The sequence below is a fragment of the Protopterus annectens genome, chromosome 13.part0 (assembly GCF_019279795.1).
Source record: "Protopterus annectens isolate FY-2018-M chromosome 13.part0, PAN1.0, whole genome shotgun sequence".
In the NCBI taxonomy this organism is placed as follows: domain Eukaryota; kingdom Metazoa; phylum Chordata; order Ceratodontiformes; family Protopteridae; genus Protopterus; species Protopterus annectens.
The window spans coordinates 896124303-896150541 of record NC_056747.1 but is presented as its reverse complement, the minus strand read 5'-3'; the positions used below and the strand labels follow the sequence as shown (position 1 = coordinate 896150541).

Here is a 26239-nt window from a genome sequence, read left to right as displayed (position 1 = left end):
TTAGACATTTCATTTGTATTAAAGCAGAGAACGTCTTGGATTTTTTCCATCTGGCTGAATAATATTCATTGGCTAGCAAAGAAAACATCTTGACCACAGAGGATGTAGAATAATTCCTATATCAGGCAGACCTATTCCTCCTGAGGACCAATCTTTAATATGGTGTGTGAGAGCTACTCTGGGTTTATTTGGACACCACAAAAACTTCAGAATTATTAAGTTGAATTATTTTATCAATGCTTTTGGTGGCATTCATGATGTGGATTGTATAATATAGAGTATATTGGGTAAAATGATCATTTTAATAAGCGAGAGTTTCTCATCCATTGTAAACATGAGTTTATTCCATTTAATTATAAGATTTCTTATAGGGGATATGCTATTGTTGTAATTTAATCTTATTAAATTATTTATATTATTAGCTAATATAATTCATAGATAAGTTAAACAATCTGTTTTAAAAATAATTAATACATTTCTGATCCCAGAGATTGGTATTTGAGTTAATGGAAAGCATTTTTGTTTTATTATCATTGTAAATTAGACCAAATTTCTTTTCAAAATATTCTATAACATCAAAAATAGCTTGTAAAGTTTAATTTATTCCCTTAAAAGTAAAGAGAATGTCATTGGCAAATAGTTGAAGTTTGGATGTTACTTCAGAGTTCAAACTAAAAACCTCAGTGTCTGAATTCATCCTTATATGGTTAGCTAGGGGTTCCATAATGAAGGTAAAAAGCAAAGGAAAAAATGGACATCCTTTTTAGTCCCTTTATATACCCATATGTTTTGAGATATAAGAAGCAATCTTTATATATACCTGACATCCATTATAAAGATGTGTTATAAGTTGTATGAATTTATTTAAAAAGTTTAATGTTTCTAATGTATAAAAAAGATAATCCAAATTAACCAAGTCAAAGACACAATTTATATCCAAACTTAGAAGTGTTAAATTTTTCTTTGAATTAAAAATCATAATCTGTTACTGTTAGTATTCTTTTAATACTGTCATATGCATTTCTATTTAGAATAAATCCTGTTTGGTCTTCATCAACTAGGAATGAAAGGAATTTCTTCAATCTATTATAATAAATAGACATAAATATTTTATAGTCTACATTCAATAATGAGATTGGTCTATATGAAGAACACCTACTGGGATCTTTGACTGCCTTCAATATGATCGAGATAAGGGTGTATTTCCAAGAGAGAGGTACATTGATTAGATCTTGACATTGGTAGAAAACTTGATGTAATAAGGTTAATGCTTCTTTGGGTATTATTTTACAGATTTCCGGAATAATTCCATCATTACCTGAGGCCTTGTTTTGTTTTAAAGCATTAATTTGATGTTTGATTTCTGACATTGAAATTGGTTTATCTAGGGCATTAATCTGTAGTTCTGTTAGTTTATTTTAGTGTATTTTTAATGAAAGATCTTACAAATTCTTTAGAGTCTAATGTAATTGAATTCTGATTAATTTTATTAAAATACTCTCTGAATTCCATTAGTATATCTCCTATTTCAGTTACCTTCTTCTTTTTTTGATCCAAATAGATCTCTTTAATATGGCAAAGTTCTTGGTCTTGATAGCCATATTATTTAATGACTTAGTGTTAGTGGAAAACTTTATGAATTTAAACCTCTCTAGATTAATCTTAGTCTTATGATTCAAAATTTCTAGGTATTTACTATTCAAAGTATTGACTTCTTCAACCTTGTTGATTTTGTTTGTTTGATTATATAGTTTTAGTTTATCAATTTTCTCTTGAAGAGTATTTAATTCCTTATCCCAGTGTTTTTTATTAATATACCAATTTGTTATTTTCCCATAAAGATAAGCTTTTAAAGCATCCCAGACATATATCTGATGTGTCCTCAGTACTAATAAAGTTAATAACATTTTTAGTTTCAGATGTGATGAAATCCTTAAAGTCTGATAAAGTAGTTAAGTAGGTTGGAATTCTTTTAATTTGAATACAATAGTTTGGCCTAATTGATAATTCAAAAGATACAACAGTGTGATCTGATAATGGGCACGGATGTACTTTACTTAGATTATTAATTAACCGATTAGAAATATAAATCCTATCAATTCTAGAATATGTACCATGCCTTTGAGAGAAGTATGTATAAAAAAGAGAATCTGAATCAGCAAAATCATTAATGTCTCTAATGTGATATGTATATGCAAATTCAGTCAATTTTTTGCTGATAATGATACTGTCCTTTTGCTAGAAGCAGTTGAATATTTCTCATTAACTATACAATTGAAATCTCCTGCCAAATAATATTTCCTTTAAATAATTGTACTATTTGGTTTAAGTGCTGCTTAACTGTATGAGTACCAATCCCAGGTAGCCAATAAATATTAATTAAAGTATATGTTTCCTATTAAGCTTTAATGTAACAGTGCAAAACATACCTTATATGTATCTTTTATTTTAGTGAATGGTAGAGAATTATTCTATAGTATTGCAACACCTCTTTTCTTCTGATGATGAGAACTGGATAGTACTGAATATTTATATTATTAAGTCTATTTATGTCATCCTTTAAAAGATGTGTTTCTTGCAGAAATACATTAGGATTAAAGAGTTTCAAGTATTTATATAAACTTCCCCTCTTGCAACTATTATTTAACCCACTGATATCAATAGATAAACATTTAAAAGTTAACATAAATAGTAATGTTTGAGCTTAGTTGGGTGATGACCATTGATATATTAATTATATGAACACACATTTTTATTCCAACAGTATTAAGATAAGTTCTACTAGACCTGTGATCCAAACAGTATAGAGCAATGGTGTTGATCAGTTTTATAGAAAATCTAGACACCAAGTGAAAACATGTGATAACTATATACAAAGAAACTAGAATTCTATGAACCCTTATCCCCTTCATGGAGTTCAAAAAGACTCCTAACTTAAACAGTAGTCCTGTTTAAGTTAACCATCTTCTCACTAACAACAGATAATTCCCCCTGCCACTAATCTAAAATAATTGAATTTAATTTTTTTTATATAAAACAAAAAGATATATGTATCCCATATATCATAATATTTATACGTAAGATGATTTATAGATATTATTATTCTTCAAAATCACAACAAACAATTTTTCTATCTATAGAATATTAAGTTATAAATAAGACAACTAAAGTAATAACAGTTTGAAGATATATTACAATATCAAGAATCAAATAAAAGTGAGTAAAATTTGTAAAAATCTAGCTTTTTGTTTACTTCTTTAAAGTTATGTCACCCTCTGTAGCACTACTTGATATAATATGCAGTCAAAAATATAATGACTTATCTATATCAGTTTAAATTAGAGATCAATATATTTTAGAATGCAAAAAAGTAGGATGCTGATTAATGTCAGCAACATTTTCCCACTAAATCTCTACATGAAGACAAAATAGGTTCAATGTATGAGTGTATATATTCCTAATAACCCAAATGAATCAACGGTTACAAATCTTTTGTCTTGTCCACATCAGATTTTAACAGCCTTGTTCACAAATCACTTTCTAATAGTGATAACAGTTCATAGTCTGATAACTAAAGTAACATTATTATTACCTTTATGATGCCATTATTCATTAGAAGCCATTAATGAAATCTGAATAGTCTTCCTAAAAAAAAAACATAATAAGAGTAGATAAACACATAACCATTACCAGAAGCCAATAGTTTGTCTAGCATTGTTACAGCATTGCCAAACCCATTCAAGCACACTACTAATCAGTTCCAATGACTGCAACAAAGAGGCTTCTTACATTCTAGTGAAGAAATGAGCATTATTATTATTATTTATATTATTATTATTATACTCATTCACTGGTATATAATAGGGAGAACAGGCACCTTCAATATTGTCCTAATAACAATCAAACATTTTCAGAAAAAGTTCACATACCATGCTCTGTAGTTATAAGTGATTAAATTTGCATAGCTCCACTACTTCCCCTATCCAGTCCCATCCCTTACTTACATTTTTGTAGCCACCTACCCACAGTATAACTATTCAGCTAGTTTGTTGAGTATCAATAGACTGGTTCCAATTAACTATTATATACTGCACTGAATAATTCGCATAGTGGATAGCTAAGTAGGATCAAATCAATAAGATGCATTCCGGAAGTTCAATTCGTAAATAGCAGAATTGACAAGGCTATCTGTCAGAACGAATCTACCATACATAATACAGTCATTATCTAAATTAATATATATTTTCAAATGATGAACTGAGACTGTAATATTAACACTTGCTCGAACATTAATCCATGCCATAAATGTCTAAAGATCAAATATATGAATTAATATGATAAATGCAGTGGCAACCCATGGGGTGTGTTTAGCCCTCATCAGTATTTAAGGTATATCAGGACTTCAACTGACATTACTAGTGTAAATATGGGCTGCAGGTACATTAGTTTTGAGTTTTAACTTCAAGTGACAGTTCACAGATTTATTCAGTCACTTTTCCCAAGTTTTCAGACTAGCAAAGATGCCCACAGATTTAAGCCTGTATTATAGTAATCTGAATAAATGTAGCCTCTGTCATGTAATTCCTGTAAGCATTCAGTCACAGAAGATAAACCAGTTAGAGCTGATCACAAATGTTTATGACAGAATCCCTAGCCTAATGTATATATCCGAGTTTAAGGCAGACTGCTATGCCAAGATGCTAAAGAAACTGTTCATATTGTAGACCACAAAGCAGTAATAACAAATTTTTGTTTTATGGTACAGTAAGCTTTGAAATAAAAGATAGCAGAAACCCTACTGTCTTCGATGAGCGCCGAACAGCTGAACCACAGTGCAGTAGCACTATCATAGCTGTAAAGAAAAGGCAGCCTCAAGACACTAAAAATTAAGTGAAATGCTAAATACAATAACTGCAAATTGCAATGGTTAACTGCTGAAAATCAGAAGTGTAACTTTCTACAAATCTGTGCACTAATAAAAAGGTTTAAAATTGCCAGGAAACAATTTTATTTCTCTTCTTATTTTAGAAGGAAAAGTTACTGCATATTACCCCCTTACTTCACAGTCTCCATTGGCATAAGGGCAAAAGGAGCATAATTACAACAGTTTAATGACTCCTTACCTGAATTTTGAGGAAAAAGTGTCATTTAGCATTGAATATTTCTATTCTGCTACAGGCAAATACAGTTTCCCACCACATGGTAATAATCAAAACCTCATTTACATGAAGTTTACTATGTTTTGTAGAGTCAATTAACAAAACACTTTATTGTTTTGTGGTTAATTAATTACTGTAGAAGATGTTATGCTGTTCAATTTTCAATGTTCTATCCTATTCCTTTCCTCAGTGAGGTCAAAGTTCAGGTTTCCTCTCTTGGTTGATGGTACAATGATTGTAGAGACTAGGAGAGGCTAAAAACATCAAAAGTGTCTTCTTGAGACCAGATCTTTGAAGTAAAAAAGGTTAGTCTTTTAGCAGGAACTGATTTAGAAAGTGTCTCATAAATAATAATAGTATCTCATGAACTTTAGCATATCTTTTAAACATTGGGAAAGTCAAATGTACACCATAACCATTGCTTTGAAAAGAAATAATTCTAAGTCAGTTATATGGTCAAGCTTAGTAAAATAAAGATAATAATATGACAAGTAAAAGAAAAGCTAAAAGTATATCAAGTCCAAAACCCTGCAAAAGATAAAGACAGATAAATTAAGTTACTTTTAGGTAATTGTTTCAAAAAAACCCAGTTAGATCCAGATGCACAAATAAACTTAGTCCCAAGTACATTCATTCTTCATTTTTTCAATGCATGGCACAAAGCAGTTTAAGACAATAGCTTCTTCACGGACTCCAAGTTCACAAAGTCAAAGGAAAGATAAAAAACACATGTTGCTGAAACAAAACAATTATCTTTCAGCTTCTTCTTTTTTCAGTTGTTTTCCAGCTGTTATTTTCTGCAACCCTTTTCAGGGAAATGCTTGACCAATCCATATCCTATAATTTATCTAATACTTTGTTCTTATAAATGTCACAGTAGAGTTAAGGTCTTCAAATATTTTTGTGCTGTCTGTGAGAAATAATTTCAATCTGGCAGGAAATAAGAGGTGTACTTTTATCTGGTTCTTTTTAAGTTCTTTAATTACAGGCTGACAACATTTTCTTTTAGAGATAACATTTGAATAATCATTGTCAAAACTTACAATATTGTCTTTTATTTTTAAAGGTGATTTGGCCCAAGCAGTTTTCAAAACTAATTCTTTATCTTGTGTAGACATAAATCTCACAATTACTGACCAAGGTGAAATCTTAATTGGAGATGTGCCAAGTGATCTGTGTGGCCTTTCAATTCCATATGAAAGGGCTTCTGGAAGGTCTAAAATAGATGGAAGTCAAGCAGTTAAAAACTCACTATGTTATTATCTTCAATATTGTCTGGTAAACCAAAGATCCGTATGTTATTTCTTCGTGATCTGTTCTCTAGATCCTCTAATTTATTCTAAACAGCAGTCTTTTGTTCTAATAAAAATTCAGTCTTCTCCCTCATGTAGTCTTCCATCTATGTCATGGAGAGATTGCTCAATACCTGATATATGGGATTTCTGCAGTTGTAAGTCTTTATGTATTAAGTCCATCTGCTTTGAGCATTTCTCTTTGTAGACATCTATTTTTTATCCATTTTGTCCAATTTCAGTGACATTTCCTGTATATTAGCTGCAAAAGATAAAAGTTATTTCTTGAATGAAGAGTCCATGGAATTATTCTTAGAGTAACTCATCTTTCAATCAGAGATGATGGGATGAGTTATCAGAAGGTTTTTGACAGGAAAATTTCAATAAAATTGTATAATTTTTTAAATGATCCAAGGATATGTTTAGAATATCCAAAATAAGTCAAAACAGATTGTTTGAGAATATTAAATCATGTCAGAAATGTTTAAAGTGGCAGAGCTAGAGAAAACTGCTGCTAGTCAGTGCACATCTTGGCCATACCCCTCTAATGATTAATTGTTTAAATATGTGTTAATTGCATTAGCTATTTGATTGGGGATGCTTATTTGCACATGTATATAAAATGGATTTGGGGGTTGTAACTGTGATCCTTGAAGGTGAATGGCCGAGTTACAAGATCACTGTAACCTGAAATAAAACTGTGAGAATGTTGGTGATATACTGTGCATTTTCTTGTTTTTTTTAATTAGTGTTTATATGTTTATATGAAAGTCATTAATAGCTCTGGTGCTGAAAAAGGTGCTCCAGTTCCTGTTGGATCTAATAACACTAGACTCAAAGAATGAATGGGTACAGATTCAAGAACAGGAGGGGTGCGATAGCCAGAATTCAGTACCTTTCTATGGGATGGTGCCAGGATAACCCCAAGATGGATATGCATCCTCAAAAACTTCCTCATCATCATATCAACATTCAGTTCCATGAGATTTTGAGATAAAAGAGTGGACAAAGTCACTGATGGTGGTCAGGAGTATCTCCTTTCCTGGAGAAAAGGGGAGTGCGATCTAGGACTCACTGGCCCTGGAAAGTATCTGACTTGTGGTGAAGATGATCAGACCCAAGAAGTTATCAAATCCAATCTTTGAGTGTTTTTTGGGTCAGGCCAGAGCAAAACTGTGTGCTCCAATGAGTGCTTTTTGCCAGACTTAGTAAGGGATTTGCTTTCTTTTTATCCCCCTTACCCTTGTCCAATTCTGTTTTCTTTCCCTTATCTTTAGGTTTAGGGCAATCATTCTTGGAGGGGGACTCAGAAGTGGTCAAAAGAGTAGCCCATGTTGGTGCTGAAGAGCCCCTTCAAAACAAGTTTACCACTTCTTTTCTGAAGGGCTCGGGCACTAAAGGCAGCACAGGACTGACAGTCTACATCAAAATGTACAGCACCCAAGCAATAAATGCACTTGGAGTGTGGATCCTGGGGTGGGAGTTTATGTCCACACTTTTTGAATCCAGAGGATTCAGGCCAGGAAAACATAACCTAATTTAAACAGACAAAAATATTTATATAGATATAGATATATATATATATAATATATATATATATATATATATATATATATATATATATATATATATACACACATACACACACACATATATATATATATGTATATAAATATATATACAGTATACATACATATATATATATGTGTGTGCATGTGTGTGTATATATATATATATATATATATATATATATATATATATATATATATTATATATATAAATATACACACACACACTATATATATATATTTATATATATATATATATATATGTGTGTGTGTGTGTGTGTATATATATATATATATATATATATATATATATATATATATATAATCCTGTTTATTTAAACAACAAATAACTATGTGGGAAAAGGGCAGAAAAACCTTAAATGCCTAAGCCAACTAACTAAGCTACAAACCAAATAGTGAAACACCAGAGAAAAACAGCCAAGATATTTGAGCGTAAAAACCTTTTACTTAACGCTTTCGTCAAAAGACTTCTTCAGAATACATCCATACAAACTTTTCACAAGTTTAAATACAAATATATCATGCCCCTCCCATGCTTAATTATGTATTAATAAAACAATTAGACTAATTGCAGAACAATAATCTACTCCACTATGCTTACTAATTTAAAGTAATATAACACTGCAACTGAAACAATACTTAATAATATTATTGAACACACTGTGTGTGTTCTCAAACATAAATTAAATACATTTAATACAATAATAAAATATACATATGTATAAATTTAAAATAAAATATGTAAACTCCAATACTTTACTACATATAAAATTAGATGTGAATTGCCTTCTGTTAAAAAACATTTGATATTGATAAATTTATTTAGTCCAGGGGACCTATCTGCATCTAATCTAAGCTGCCACAATGATTCTTTTCTTTCTTTATTTTTGATATTACCAACTCTAAGGTCTTTGTCAACTTGTTCTATGACACTAAACATAATTTTTTTATATGAACTGCAGATGGTTGAGTGTTTGAATAAAGCAATCTTATCATCTTTAGTTCTAATAGCGTAATAGTGTTCCCTTATTCTTGTACAAAGATTCCTAGTGGTCATACTTACTTAAAATGCAGTGCACCCTGAGCGGGATGCAATGTAAACTTTGTTAGATTAATTACAATTAAATCTGCCTTTTACACTAATAGTTCTGTCCAAGTGAAGCAAATTAATAAAAGGGCCTTCCTGAATGTAACTACACATATTACAAACAAAACATTTGGACATGCCATTAGTTTTATATGATATAGGTGCAGTTATCAAATTGTCATTTTTTTTCTAACATGTTCTTAATAGTATTAGATTTTTTTGAAACAAAACTAGGTGCATTGCCTAAGTCATTGTTACCAAGAATGATCTTCCAGTTGTTTCTAATCACTTTTTTAATATGATTACTATCAATAGACATGCCAATTGTACATCTAGGGATAGATGATGTCATATTTGAAATATTATTACTTTCTCGTTGAACTGTCAAGATTTGCCCTTGTAAGCTGATTGCCAAAATAGGTGAAAATACAGTTTTCCTTCTATTAATAATATCAGCACTGATTTCCTGCAACAGTGCCTCGGGATAGCCTCTTTCACAAAATAAATTAGTGATATAATCAATTTCTTCCAAAAATATTTTGTCATTTGTTGTCATCCAAGATGCTCTTATGTATTGACCTTTAGGAACGTTTTTCTTAATGTGCATGGGGTGATTACTACAAAAATGCAAGCAGTTATTAACATAAGTATTCTTCCTATAAATTCTACTTGTAAACTGTTGGATAACAAAATCCCATTCCAGCCATACATCTAGATAGTTAACTCTGTAACTAAAACTACTAAGTGTGAATTTGAGAAACTCAATACTACTATTTAGTTCTGCCAATACTGTAACGTAATTATTTGCAGAACCTTTGACAATGAAAAACAAATCATCTATGTAACGTCCACAGAACAAAATGTCAGAAAAAGAACTAATGGAGGGTAGGATTTCTTTTTCCCACCATCTCATTACCAATCCAGCAAATACTGGAACTACTGTGGCACCCATTGCTACCCCTTTAAGCTGTTTATAAGTCTTTCTTTTGAAAATAAAACAATTGTTATCCAACAAAAGTTCCATTAGGGAGCAACAGGTGCCAACAGTGGAATTCCCCCAAGCAGTGTATTTGGTCAAAAAATTCCATACAAATTCTAAGCCTTTTTCTTGTGGGATACAGGTGTACAGAGAAATTACATCCACAGTTAAGATGAAAAATTCTCCCTGAATAAACCACCCTAAGTTTTTATTCTCTGTCCAGAATGACCTAATACTATTTAAAAGGGACCAAGAGTCCTTAATAAAAGAAGGTAAATTCTGAACTAAAGGGTTCAAAACTTTGTCCAAATACAAAGATAGTCCCTCTGTGACACTCCCTGATGATGCCACAATAGGTCTAAAGGGAGGGTGATTGATATCTTTGTGGATTTTAGGTATACCGAATAGTACACCTAACCTAGGAATTTCAATAATCAAACAGTCATAGATATCACCTGTAATTTCCTCATTCATCAAATGGTTGTATAGAACATATTTAACAAAATTGTAACTTCTATTAATATAATCTCCGTTTACTTCCATATATTCATCCTCATTATTTAATATTTGTTCCACTGCCATAATGTAGTTCTCTACATTCATCACAACTAAACCACCTGCTTTGTCGGCTTTCATAAATCTAATGTTACTAATTTGCTGTAAGTCATGAAGAGCTTTCTTTTCTTCACTATTCAAATTAAAATAACGTTCAACAGGTCTACCTTTTAACAACTCCCTAATGTCATTGTTACACAAAGATTCAAACATTTTCAAAGTACTGTGTAAAGTGGGATTAAATGCAGATGTTTTTTAACAACATTTATACATGGTCTAGGCATATCTTTAAAGATGTATGTTAAATTTAATTTCCTAACATACAACTTGATATTAAGCAATGTGTTAGCTAAATCTGCTCTTCTACTGGGAATAAAATTCAATCCCATCTCAAGTACACGCAGTCGAGCATCATTAAAAACATAACTAGACAAATTGTGAATTTTAAAACCATGTTTTTTGTTCAAAAACTGTTCCGAACCTGAGAATCTATGTCCTATTTCCGCAAATGGCTCCATCCTCATCCTTGTTTCAGTCGTGTTGCCACTGTAGATCAGCTGTCGTTTTTTGAATGCTCTGCAGATTTACTGGAACTAGGAGCAACTGTTGTAGAAGTAGTTCCATTCATTGTATTTTTAACTGATGTAACAGCTTTGTCCGAGCCATTACTTTTACTTTGCTGTTGACGCACCTCCTTTGCCAAAACAGAAGCAGTTCCGGTACCTGGATCAGCTGATTTTAAGGTAGAACGACCAGATTTCAATGTAGAACTAAATGCGCATTTTTTAATATTACTACGTGTAGGACCCCAAGATGTTTTCTTCGCATTGCTGTCATTGATGTAAAATGCATTGCCTTCCTCATAAGCATGCAAATCTCTATCGATCTTTTTGAAGTTTCTGTCAATGACCACTTGTTCATACTTATCAACAGCCACCAACATTTTAGAATAAGAACTAATATTGTTGCTGACATTAAGGAACTGTTTATACTCATTGTCTAATGTTTCCAGTTGAATTTTTAGGTCACTAACAGCTAACACTACCATTAATCTTAGCCAAAAGGCCAGAAGGAGGAGAAATACGAAAAAGAGAGAGAAAACTCTCTCATGGTAGGATAGGAGTAGCTTTAATCCAAATGGATACACCAATCGTGAGCTCTTTCACACTTCTGCTGTCTTTGAGCAGCAGATAAGATTTAAGCAAATAAGGTGGAGTCCAGGGAATTATGGATAGGGGTGGAGGCAGAGGTCTGCATCCGAAGAAGATTTGAACTTGGTGCTAAGGTCGGATTCGGTCAGATCTGCAACCCGTATGCTTGAAACAGACAAAAATAGACAACACTGGATAGTTTATTATACTGTAAATGTTACTTGTCATTGTAAAAACATTTCTGTGAGAATCAGAACACTTGCTGCAAAAATGCATTATAGCATTATTCGCAATGTCAGGGGTTTACATTTGTAGTCCAATAAATGTGTTAAGCCTGTGATATACATCTGTCTGCCATCTTCACACACAGATATCCAATTCATTTTTAATTAAGTACACATAACTTTGTAATGCTGTTGTGTGGTATAGAGTTAAACAGTGCCATCTTTACTGACTTTTTTCTGTGCTTTTCGTTGACTTTATTTTTTTTTGGGGGGGGGCAGGTGTTACATTTCTGTATTACCTTTGTATGTACTCCTAGTGAACTTTACATTTTACTTTAGTTTTGTGCGTGATGCCTGAATAAATTCATAATATTTCTGTCGTGAACATTCACACTTGGGTTAATTCATTTTTTGTCTCTTCTTATATTTTCATCTCATACAGGGCTATGGTGCTCAAGACAAGTGGTCCCCTAAACCTCCTTAAAAAGTTGCAGAGAATGAAGTCATCATCCAGGCACTACAGAGACATGGATCATTTTTGTTAGACAGGAGCTGAGTTGACAAGTCCTCCCATGACAGTATCTGAGAGCATATAGTTAACAAAATTAATGCAGTTGGAGGATATGGTTGGGATTACCAGAAGCTAATACACTGTACCAGTGACATGACTAAGAACACAAAGCATAGGGCAGCTGCAATTGTATGGGAGAGGATGGCTATTGGTGGTGGTCCTGCTACTGAAAAACCACTAAGAGAGAGAGGAGTTCCTGTCCACTGTCAGACATCAAGACAGCTCATCAGGAGGCTGCCAAAGACCACTGAACTTCCACGTATGGCATATAAGAAATCAGCAGGTGTGTGTGTGTGTATGTACATATCTTACAATACATATCTATATACAGTGAGTAAGAGGGGTGTGGGAGAAGAGAGACTAAGACACAGATATAGAGAAGTTGGAGGAGAAGAACAGTGGAGAGAGAAATTTTGTATAAGATGTTTCTTATTAAGCAAATGTAAAGTGAATTATTTTTTGCGTCATGGTTACTTGCACACACACTGTAGATGATCCCTTATGCATGACAAACTGACAGTTAATGGAGTGGCTTCATTTTCTGTTGATGTATCTCCTTCCATGTGCACTGGGTGGGACTTTTATTTCTATGTGCATGCAGTCTATGATGAAAACCTCACAGAAGAGTGCTATGACATAAAACTTTTGTATGGTTGTGGTTCTCTCTTCTGGTGTGTGTGTGTAGGAACCAGATGTGGTCCCCTACATGTTATAACATTGCATTTAGAAAGTGCTGCAAGATTCTAGAAGTTGAGGCCGGTGAGACCCCTAATATACTCCATGTGGGCCTCTGAAAAGTCCCTGAAGCTAGTATTCATAATGCTACACATACCTTTGTTTCCACTGGGATAGGTTCTCAGTGAGTCTCCTGGGGTCTCATGTGAGAGCGGCAGATGTTGTACAATTCCTCTACTGTTTCTTCTGTCCACTCGTATTGATCTGCAATTTCTGTATCATGCAGTGCATGATATGTCCAATGGGGTGCGAGCACCCTCCTCTATTTTGGACGATGTTTGGCAGCAGTAACAGCACCTTGAATTAAAGTCTGTGGCACATAGAGTTTAATGATGGCAGCAGCAGCCCCTAATATTTTTTTTACATGTCTTCATGACTGTATTCCAGAGTTTTGAAATTCAGGGCAAAAAGGAGCACTGAATGTACATTATCATTTTACACATTCCTTAATAGCTCCACCACTTTGGATAGGTTTATTAGCATGCAATTCAACTATGTATGCTGTCATTAGCAAATTGTGCAGTTTACCCTTGTTTTGAGGCCATGCATAACTGTTTAATGAATACCAAATAGGTGATATCATGTGCACAATGCACACACGATAGCAGCACTAAGTGCCAGCATTCATGAATCTAGCCCAAGGTGTCATCAATCAGCTTTACTTATCTGAATATATAGTGAGACTTTGAATCTAGACTTAAATGTACATTTCATAAGGCTTATGTTTTGAAAAGCCTTTAACTTATTTGTGATATTTTGCCATTTAAGAAAAGAGAGATATGGGGCAGGATTCACGAAGCCTCCATGTAAGAGATACATGGCTTACACGGAGGCTGCAGTTAAACGGTGTGACGTCAGCATGTCATGCATATGCATGAGGGCATGCTGAATCACACCTAAGGCTAACACGGTCCGTGGAAGACAGTAGGGGGTGTGTCCGTAGGCCAAGCCCTGCAAGTGGACACGCCCCCAGAAGAGTAAAAGTGCCCAAAGGAAAAACCCACGACAGAGGCCATGGAAATGTGAATAAACACAACACAACACATGCCCCCACAGACTATGAACATAAAATATATAAATGAACATGTTATATATTTTTTTTAAATCGTAAAGATGTTTGCCCGTGAGTGCGCTCGTTTGCGCGGGCGTGCCCGTAGCTTAGCCACAGTTAGCAGTCAATGGAAAAGCATATAAGAACTAAATATGCAAAGTAAGCCAAGAAGCAATAGCATAGCTGTAGAGATGTCGGCTGAAGAGCAGGCATCCATGGTTCGAGCCCCCACAACATCAATTTTTATTTTTAGTAAAATAAACATGAAACAAGTCCCTGACAAATATGTACCCATATAAAATCATATTTTATGTAAAATGTAATGAAATAGTCCATTTATTTTGAAGAAATCTGAGATAACAAAACAATAAAAAATGCGAGATGTGCCTATAGCTGAGCTACAGTTTAACAAGGTGAGTGCATCTGCCCGTAGGTGAGCAGTGGTTTAACAGGTGTAAAATGAGTGCCCGTAGGTGAGCAGAAGTTTAACACGCTGAAACTGTGTGCCCCTAGCTGAGCTGAGCGTAATATGCGTGCTAACAGCCAAATGAAGTGTAAACCAGCGTACCCCGTTTGCGCGGAGTTGCGCATCGCGCCAACAAGCTAACCGACGGGCAACGTTGAACAAGCTTTATCAAAACTGCCTTTACACAGACACACCCCCTAGCCTTAGACAGTCATAAAAAATAAAAAGCAGTGGCCAGGTTCGAACCCAGGATACTATGCACCATAGTCAAGGTACTGAACCACTAAACCATGACAGCAGTACCTAGAAATGCAGTAATAGCAAATATATAGGAATGAATACAAAGTGGAGCATGACAAAGCAGGTTTTGTGAAGTTGATACAATTCCAAAATGGCCAGTCACAGATATGTGTGGGAAAAACGGCATATATAAGCCCCACAGGTGGGAATACACAGCATAAAAGATTGTAGAACTAACTTGCAGCCAGAATGTCAGGAGTAGGTGAGGGTAGTTGCTTTCGAGCACATAGGTGGGGCACTGAGGAGTCCAGATACAAGGTCTGGCTCCTGGTCCACAGTCATGAGGCCCAACTCATGCAGGGCCAGGTCCTGTGGGAAGCATATAGGGCTGAGGCGTGGGACCGGTTGGCTCATGATCTCACCAGTGCCACAGGGATTCCAAGGACTGGTGAGCAGGTCCATCACCACCATGCGGACCTGAAGAGACGCAAGCAGGACCAATTGAACCTTTGGATCCAGGAGGCCCGGCAAATACCCAACGCCCCACTACTGAGTAAGTTACATTTAATTATGTATGTAAGAAATTAAACTAGCTGATATTATGGAGATGTGTATTCCAATATTACTTCATTTATATTACAGCTGCAGGTGTCCGTTCTGCGAACCACAGAGCCTATGGCGATAGGCTGGTGCAGTTGCGCCACCAGGCAGGTCAGTAATCCTCTCCCAGTAACTGTAAAGAAATATAAAAGTATGACAGTTAGCAAAAGAGTGCAGTGTAGTCACTAAGTAATACAATGTGCAAGTAACAGTGTAAGAGTGTTTGCAAGTATTGCTTGATTACAAAAGTGTGTTGCAGTCTGTAATCCAAACAGAAAAATGAAAATGTCTGAAATAAAGTCTGAAATAAAGATGCCCCACCTGTAATATAATAGTACACAACCTGCAGCAGGCTGAAAAGTACAGCTGCAGAAGATGAGCAAATCACATGTGTGAAATATACCCCTGTTGAAATACTGAAACATGACAGAAGTGAGACTGCTGGAAAGGATTGTAATAACTACAGGTAAAACATGTTAATAAAGCCTAGAAGTAAGTACCATCCAGAATAGTAAAATGAAAACAAGTGAGAGAGTGTGAGAAAGAGTTATGAATCCACCAATAAAGTAGTAATAACCCCTGAATAAAGTATACTGCAGTCAGTACAGAATGAAATGAATGTGACAAGCAGAACCAAACAGCGAAATGTGTTCAACGTGTCGCTGCAGTTGGAGTGTGTATCCCAAAATCTGGATATGTTGCTCTCAGCCTGCAATATGCAGATAGTATGATTGTCTGAAATACCAAACATCCACAGTTGTCTATAGCTATATAAAGCAAATGTAGCAGGATGATGTAGCTGAACAAAGCCAGATATGAACGTGTATGAAGAACAATAAAATGTATATTGATGTAGCAGTAACAGTCCTATCACCAAATTGAAGTAGTTATCATATAGGAAACTGTAGTTAGAACAGTAGTGTGTATATATCTGCAGCTATTAGAAATGTACAGCATATGTATTGGTATTCGAAGGTGTTAATATTATTTTCTTCACCCGACCCTATAACCACATATAACCCATTCCACATGAAAATGGTATGTGCAATCACAATTAACACCCCTGGATATTTGTCCTGTTGGGTCATAAATATTTGCATGTATGTTGATGCATCTGCCCTGTTCATACATCCAAACCTGATGGCCTGTTGCCATCAATCAACCCTGCATGTTGTTGGACTGTGTATTGCTGTTCAAATTATGCATGTGTTATGCTCGCTGTTCAATGGTGTGAATATCTGGGTGTTTGGTTAATGGGAATACTAATGCATGCTGTTACAACTAATTGTGAATGGTATTGTATGTTACTAACCCAAACTGTCATGACATAATGCAAAACATAGGATGACAGGGAAGGTGGGTTCCAGTGGACCCACCTCTCCCACCTCAGCTGGCGAGTGCACCTGGCACTAGTGCCCAGTCTGGACCCTCCTCCGGTGGCCCTGTGCCACCTGCAGGTGGAAGAGCTGCAGGGGATGGGGCCCATCCCCCCTTTGCAAGTGTGGCTGGAGGAGAACCACCACTCACCCTCCGTAGCGTCTGGACTGTGGTGCGTAGGGAGATCCGGGACTCTGTTCTTGGGCCCCTACGCCAGCTTGAGGCACAGGTGGCACAACTTACGGGAATGCCTGCTGCCCGGCCTACACAGCCCCCAGCACAGCCCCATCCTGGGCAGTGAAGGAACAGTGGCAACTGCCCATGGGTGGGGATATCAGTTCCACTGTTGCCATCTGTGGGCTCATGGGCTCTGGATATCCAAACATCCGTCCCCGTCAATTGTGTAACCCCCCCACACGTGTCATACACTGCCCCTGTGTGCGTCTTGTTTGTCTTGTCTGTTGACCTACCCAACCTACCCCCCAGCTATACCAACTTCCTTCACCTGACATACCACTCTCACCTGAAAAAAAAAAAGGGGCACTCTGTACCCACAAAAAAATTACGCCCCATACATAGCTGCCCATTCCGCACACATCTGCTGGACATGGAAACTATCAATTACAACTGGCTGTACAACAAGTATTATTGTTGTCCTGACACCTCTCTCAGGGGTGGAAGGTTTCAAATGTCACACCAAATTACGTACATATGCACAGCTGTTGCTAATGAAGAAATGGGCAGCTATGGGCCTTACCTACATCCTTCCTGCAAAACCCAAGCTTGTTTCCCTACTGTCTTACCCTGTTTGTGACCCCTTTTTCACCACTTTCCTGTCTCCCCATTTTCATTTCTTTCAAAGAAAATAGCGCGGGTGTGCGCCAGAGTGAGCACTGTTAAGCGGTTGTAAGCGGGTGTGCGCGGAGCTGAACGCCAGTGCGCATGCGGGAGCTCCACGCAAATCAGCGCTAACTCGGTTACAACTGCTTAAAAGTGCCTTAGTCACTCTGATTGACAGGTCCTGTAGTCAGTTCAAAAGCAAAATAAAATCCCACTGTCAGTTCCAAACCCAGGACCTTGGAAACAGTAGTCTGCATGACCTACCACTAAGCCATGACTCTTATACAAGAACATTGTGCTAAAATAAATATATCATGTAATAGTAGGAATGAATGTAAAGGAAATATAGGATGTGTAGTACACAAAGCATGTCATTCATACTTACTGTCAGAACTAGTGGATTTCCATAATAGTAGTGTGTGAACAGAAACAGCCATGCTAGTTGGTAGCTAGTAGGTAATAATGTCAGTTAATGTACATATATAAATGTATGTATATTTACATATATATATATATATATATATATATATATATATATATATATATATATATATATAGTTGTAGGTGTCAGTGTGCATACACACTTACTACAGGAAACAGGAGAGAGGAATGGAGAAATGTGAATCTACAACACAGCCTGAATCATGAGAGAGATACTAACCTTTACACTCACAGAACAGTGTCCACAGCATACCAGCATGGTCCCCGCCCTTACAATCTGAAAGGGCAACGCCTATCTCACATACCCTTTTATAGCGCTGTCCTGAAATCACAGTGAGAACTGCAATCAGTGCACAACTGGCTGCATGTAATTAGCAAATGCTGGCTTACAATTGGTGCAGAGGCCATCACATGGACTTATGCAGATACCTACAAAAGCATCCTGTACTCACACTCCACACATGCAATATGTTCATTGCACTGTCTGGAGGCAGACAGACAGAGAGAGAGAGAGAGAGAGAGAGAGAGAGAAAACAACACAAACAACAACACACGGTACACAAACTGAGTTGAAGCTGTCAGCAGTGACAGTACCAAGCCGTGCCAGCAGCAGCAGGAAGCAGTAGCAGCGGTAACGCAACCAGCTGCGACAAACACAGGTAATGTAAAGTAACAGGTTAATAGTCTGCATACTGTGAACCCTCCATATGTGTCATAGGTCGGTATCTATAGGTATGTCCATGTGATATGTTGTGTGCACGTAGTTCCACCAAAAGGGGATGACTATACATTACATGTCATTCAGTGTTAGGCCATGATCCTGGCAGCAGTTTTCCATTGCAGTGAGGCCTGTCTGTAGGATGTGTGTGTCAGCTAGTGTAATGACTATGGCGCTTAGCAGTCATCTGGGAACTTTGTCATCCACAACCTGCACGTTTGCTTTTACATCTGAGAAATAAATGCCAAACAAGAGGGGTCCTAGGACAGAGGCCTGTGGGATACCACATGTGACTGGCATTGAGTCTGACATGGCTCCTACAATATCAATATTATGGATTCTGTATGTCAACCAGTGTGCAACCCATCATGTGACATATGTAGTAACATGTAAGCTAATGAGCTTGTCTATGATGCCTGAGTGGAGTACTGTGTTGAAGTCCAGGTAGGCTGTATGGATTGCGTTGCCCTCATCAATGGCTGTAGTGACTGTTTTGAAAGGTCAACCAGGTTCAAAAGGCAGGATCAGCCCATCACAAAGGCAAACTGGCCGGGAACAAGTGTCTGCAGGTACCCAATATCGCTGTATATGCGTCCCATACTGAATCATTCCATAGCTTTGCAGACCAGGCTGGTTAAGCTTATGGTGCGGTAGTTCCCAGGGTCAGTAGAGGTGCCTCCTTAGTGGAGTGGGACCACTGTTGCTGTATGCCAGTGCTCAGGTACATATCCTGTAGTACGGCCAAGGTTAAATATCAGTCTTATATGCGGTTGTATGTCCTCTTGGAGTTCACGTAGCACACATCCAGGGATACCATCAGGTCACATTGATGCTATGCATAGGGTCTGGGTTAGAAATGCATGTGCATGTTCCATGCAATCTTTGGGATGTCCGTGGGAAGCATTCGCAAAGGGGTCAGCAGTGTGGGTTGTGGCTTCCACTGGCCCAGTGGGCTGCATGGATACCATCTCAGTCCTAACAAGTGAATAACTCTCTAATCACATACATATCAAAGTAGTCTACTGTGCTGGTGGTAGTAGTGGTGGGATATGTATATCTAGGCCGAGTAACTTGTGTCCAGATCACACTCGTGGATGGCGTTCCACATACAGTACCCTGGTATGAACCCCCAGAGTGAGGTTGTGCATTGGACTTGTTGCAGTGTGCTGACCGATGGGGCATGCTACTATGTTGTATGGAATGTGGCAGGTATTGTTGCATGGGTGTTGGCTGAGCACTGATATCTGGCCATGTACTTGTGTATCCACCAAGAGACACACACATGCTACATATGGGAGTAGTAGTATATCACTACAGTTGAGTATCATGTATAGTATGTGTGCCATATATTGCTGACATAGTCTGCTGATATCCTGTTTGTGTTCTCTTCCAGGGACATGGCGCGTCAGCGTAATCCCACCTACTCTACAGCAGAAGATGAGGAGATACACCAGAGCCTGGTACGGGATTATGACATACTGTTTTCCTGCACCAGCCAGAATCAGCAGGAGAGGGCTGCACTGTGGCAAGACCTTGTCCGTAGGGTAAATGACATTGGCATGCATAATAGGACATATGAGCAGGTACGACATCACTGCAGTGATTTAATCAGAAATGTCCGTCAGCGTGCGTCGGATATCCGCAGGCAACAGGTTGCCACAGGAGGTAGGGTGGCCACACATCCCCCCTCACCAGACTGGAGGGGCTACTCCTAAGTGTTGTGGCTCCAGCCCTGGAACAGCAACAGCAATTCACCTGCATCATGATGGAGGCTGGATCCACACAGCAGCACAACATGGAGCGTGCAGGTAATATGCCATATGTACACTTGACTGTTCTGTACACTGTTAGTTTATGCATGTGTAAGGTGTGTCCATGTTATGTAGCTGTCAACATAGTATGTAATTGTGCACGTGTGATATTGGCAATATCAGCAGCTGACGTGTGAAAGGCAACTGGTGTACTACTGCACTGTATCATATGCAGTATCAATGGCACAGTTGTGCCCACTGACATTAATCTCCTCATTTCTGCAGGTCCCTCTGGTGTTACAGCAAGGCAGGCCATCCATGCTGGTGAGTGTGTTTTAACAATACCTATAATAGTCCTGATAGTGCTAGTAATACTAGTGTAACTCAGTAGTGCTCTGTGTGTATACTGTGGGGTGTGCATGTGTGCATGTGTGCCTGTGTCCACGTGTGCATGTGTGCATGTGTGCCTGTGTCCACGTGTGCATGTGTGCCTGTGTCCACGTGTGTGTGTGTGTATGTGTGCATGTGTGCATGTGTCCAGGTGTGCATGTGTGCATGTGTACACATGTCCACATGTGCACGTGTCCACGTGTGCATGTGTGCCTGTGTCCACGTGTGCATGTGTGCATGTGTGGAAGTGTGCATGTGTACAGGTGTGCATGTGTGCATGTGTGCCTGTGTCCATGTGTGCATGTGTGCATGTGTCCACGTGTGCATGTGTGCATGTGTGCATAAGTGCATCACTGTAAACTGTGTTTTCTGTCTTCCTCCCACAGGTTCTGATGCTGCTCTGGTGTCCTGCAGCAGGGAACCTGAATCTGGTGCCACAGGTACTGATAATGATGATATCTGTGTAATGGCACAGGAAGGTGTGTCAGGGTCCGCCATTGGTCAGCCAATTGACAGTACACAGCTGTCAACCCCATCATTGCGCACAGTCATCCTGCCAGTACATCCTATGTCACCATTGTCCCTAGGTTATGGACAGGATACAGTGGGCATTGACCAGGGTAATGTGGTATCTGTGGCACATGCTTCCCCACACAGCAGCCATGGGCAGGGTCCTGCGATGGTACCACACAGACAGTTGCCCATGGGTTCTTGTGGGAGCATCCGTGGGCGTACTGCCTCTGGCAGATGTGCCCAAAGAGGTCTGTCAACCTCAGCTATGTTTCGGGCTGTCATGCAGGCACAGTCGCATATGGAAAGGTACACCAGACAGGGTCTCAGGGAGCTGAGAGCATGTCGCACAGCCATGACTGACAGTATGTGTGACATCGCGGATGCTATCCGTAATTTTACCGATGTCATAGACAGACGTTGTGGGGACATATTACAGCAGTTCCACAACCACATGTCCATGAGCCAGGGCAATGGTGGGCGGTTGCGGCGTCGATGTGGCCGTATGCCAGCAACAGCAGCAGCTGGCAGTCAGAGCAGACGACAACAGGCCCACTGATGCCCCCATAGTGCCAGCAGCAGCCCCAGCAATGCTGGGTCTGTGCTGTCATCGGAACGCCCCAGGAGACCACGTGCACGTGGCTCTGGACAGTCCCAACAGTCAACACACTCCCGCTTCTGATGACAGTACCCAGTCTGGCTTAGTACTGGATATGGTCCGTAGCACCCCTGCCAGGCACAGATACCATGTCCATGCCCACAGACACTGATCTGTATGACCTGCCAGGTGCAGTCTGTGGCTGTCCACAAACTCCTGTATATGGCAGCCATGAGGTGGAACTGTGTGCGCGCATACACACATGCGAAATGTTAACACCTAGGGCTACCACATACGCGCACACACTGCACCAACAGTGCCCCACCCTGTACTGCTGTCCCTCACCAACACACATACACACACATGTCAATTGGTGGTATCAGTGGCAGACTGAGGCATACCTAATTCACAACCTGTGCATATGATGAAACTGTGCCACCTCCTGCAATCTCCAACATCAGTGCAGGAACAGGTAAACACGTTGCTGATGCACAGGGTGACTACATAGAAGTGTATTAGTAGTATCATGTTGGTAACAGTACAGTGTGCTGATATGACTGTGTGTATATCCCAGCATGCCTGATGCAGTAACTGTATGACTGTCCTGAATTGTTATCTACACCCATAGTATGTACCAAAGTGTAACAGCTGCACATTATTGCATACCGGTCGTAAGGATGTCAACAGATAGCCACATACATGGGTAGCACAGGGGGGAAGCTAATGCAAGTAGTGATACGCAATGATGGACATGTACAGTAATGGTGGCAAGTTGCCCACAACGACTATGCAATGTGGATGTTTGCGCATGTTGATATGTGTGCAGTGCCAATGTAATCCAAATCACAATTAACTATGACATAATATCAGTTCTACCATGGACATCTGAGCTGTGCATTCCTGGGTACATGTTGATAGTGCCTACATATTTGCACTGTTACCTACTGTTAGTGTTACCCCTTCTTTGTTGTACAATGGATTACTTCCAGCCCTGCTTACTGTAGCTTTGTTTGCATGCATGTTCGCTTGGGGTTCCCTGGAACACTGCTTCCACCTGCAATGCAGAGTTACAGTGCTTCTCTGGACTCCTAGTGACATCTGCATAGCGTACTATACGTATGTCAAGTTTACACATGACAGAACGTCACTGTCTGTCCTGTTCGCATGTACGTTGCCTGTGACACACTGCACATGTCTTACCTGGCATTTACCCACGTGTGCAGTCATATATGCCAGTGCTATGAAATCAGTAGCAGTACACCCACACATACACACCTTCAGTATGTTGTTCCCCATTGGCCCTATGTGTTGGTATTCACCATGACAATTACACTACTATGGTAGCATGTGCAAAGGTAACCTGTGAATCACCTCTATGGTCCAGTTGTGGTTTATGTGAGTCATGTGGCAATGTCACAGCTGCCACATGTATGCAGTCAACCCTCACCCCTGGCCAGGAACATACAACACATGTGTGGGATGCCACCACATAGCCAATCTGGGGACTGAGCACTCTGAACCCAGTAATGCCATACCCTGTCAGGTGGCATGACATACTACAGTGACTACAATACCAGTCAGACATAGACCCGCACTGACAGCAATCTGAACACACTGGGGCATACTTGGAGACTCAGAATAGCATCCTGCCTGAGCATCACACACCTCCGCAGCTGGCACACAGGCATACATTACGCCGAACAGAGCACATGCCACACATGGCACACACATCCGGTGTGCCACACACTCACAGCCTGTAGGGCTACACAACACACCTGCTACAGATGTGTCAGGTACCTCTCTTGGCCGCTGCAGTGGGGTCCCGCTCAACAGGCTGTACATGGTGAAGGTCACAGTGATATGCCTGTGGGGCACTATGGTCCACCACAAAACACATGCATACAGGTCAGTCAGAGGCATGGACACATATGACTCAGTCATTGACCATGCCACTATGGATGACCTGAGACATACCTCCCTGGACTACATGATAGGGAACATAGAAGGGATCTCTCAGCATGTGGCATGGGCCAGTATGAGCCTGATCTTGGTTGCTATCATACCCTCACCAGGTATGCTACCACTATATGTAGGAAGGGTGTTCTATGTCTACATTCTGCTCAATCTCCAATGTCATTCATAGGGTATCCACTGGCTGTCAACATGTGCTTACATGCTAGGGAAGCCACAATGATTTGTGAGGGGCAGCTTGCACATGACACCCATGGGCCATTGTATATTGCGAAGCCCCTTGATACACACATAGTGCCTTTTGCTGCAGGACACGGATTACATAGCCACCTCCGTGGGTATCACACAGGATAGGACACTAACAGTGATGCTACACAACACCAGCAGTGTACACCGCAAGATGCATGCACTGGATACTGTCCTCAGCACGGTGAACTGCAATGTCTGTGCAGTATCACAGTCCTGATTCACAGCTCACAGGTGCAACCCATCACTGCCAGGTTATACCTCATACCATGCCTGTCGTCCCCTACACATGTAACACACATGGACAGGGGGTGGTATCCCAAGGCACCACAGATACACACACCTCCAGGTTGTTGGCACAGCACAAAGCATCAGGGCCTATTCATGTGCAGCTAACAGTGTGTCGGACTGCCTTCTGGTTCATAGCCTGGCACACACAACCCTCCCATACACAGGAAACCCACCTATCCTCCATAACAACACTGGCAATATGACAGTCTCAAGAAATGTCTTTATATGGCTGGACTGCATCCAGCCAAACATTGTGCGTGAGCATTACTGTTGCTACAACACACTAGCTGAAAGGTTCCCAGCATGTGGTCACTGAATTGCAGTGGAATAACATGTTACCACTCCCACAACAGGTGGGAACATGCAGCACCTGTACATCGACTACATGTAGACTATATGGCCCAGACCAGATGTGTATCCCCTGCTGTAGGTATTTTACAATATACACCCACACTGTATAGACACATACCGCATGCGGCCACTGCACAGTAAGACACAGTCATATAGTTATGCATTACGAATACCATTTATCCACTCGAGGCACTTGTCAGACATGGTAACTACTGCAGGTCACAGGTATTTATGTGTATGTGTCACACACATACATCATGTGTGCATTGACATTGCTGGTTTAGGCAATGGCATGCATTGTTATGCACAAAGACCCACACAAGGTCATAATGTGTGACACAACCACACGTGGCAGTTGTGGGTTTCCAAAACATACCTATCTGTACTCTGACAATGGTAATAGACCCAGTAGTGGAGCGCACTATTGGCATTACTGGCCAAGTAGCCCTGTTTGGCTGTGCTGATAGTGTGGTGACATCCCCTGTGTTTACTGGGGGAATATGCAGCATCTGGTGTATTGTAGTATTTGCCAAAAGGCTCTGTTCTCTCACACTTGCAATTACACACACCCTACTACCCCCCCCACACACACACACACACACACACTTGCCATTTGCAGGATTCATATCCCTACCTATGTCACGACACGTGAGAGGGACACATTAGCGAAGCACACTATTCGGATTACTAGGAGGTTCCTCTTCTCCAGCTGTACTTATAGGGTGCTGACATCATCAGTGTTTGGAAAGGGTAATGTGCATCATGTAGTGTGATCTCCTGATTGCCAAAAAGAACATGTTTTTTATACAGAATTGCACACACAAACTCCCCACATCCAAACACACACACACACTTGCAGGTTTCAAACTCCTACCTAACTATGTTATGACACTTGAGAGAGATGCTTTAGCAGAGTGTGCTAATCAGATTATTAGGAGGTGTCCCTTCTCCAGCTGTACGTATAGGGTGCTGACATCATCAGTGTTTGGAAAGGGTAATCTGCATCATGTAGTGTGATCTCCTGATTGCAAAAAAGCACGTCTTTCATACAGAATT

General features: G+C 39.2%; 1 protein-coding gene across 1 annotated transcript in view; it reads right to left on the bottom strand.

The window, feature by feature from the left end:
* Positions 1–3590: 3590 nt before the first annotated feature.
* KSR1 (kinase suppressor of ras 1) overlaps positions 3591–26239 on the bottom strand; it is a 1687803-nt gene continuing 1665154 nt past the window's right edge. The window contains exon 20 of the mRNA XM_044054644.1: positions 3591–3645. Coding sequence (XP_043910579.1) covers positions 3606–3645 — 40 coding nt within the window. The 3' untranslated portion in view covers positions 3591–3605. The remainder of the gene's footprint in view (positions 3646–26239) is intronic.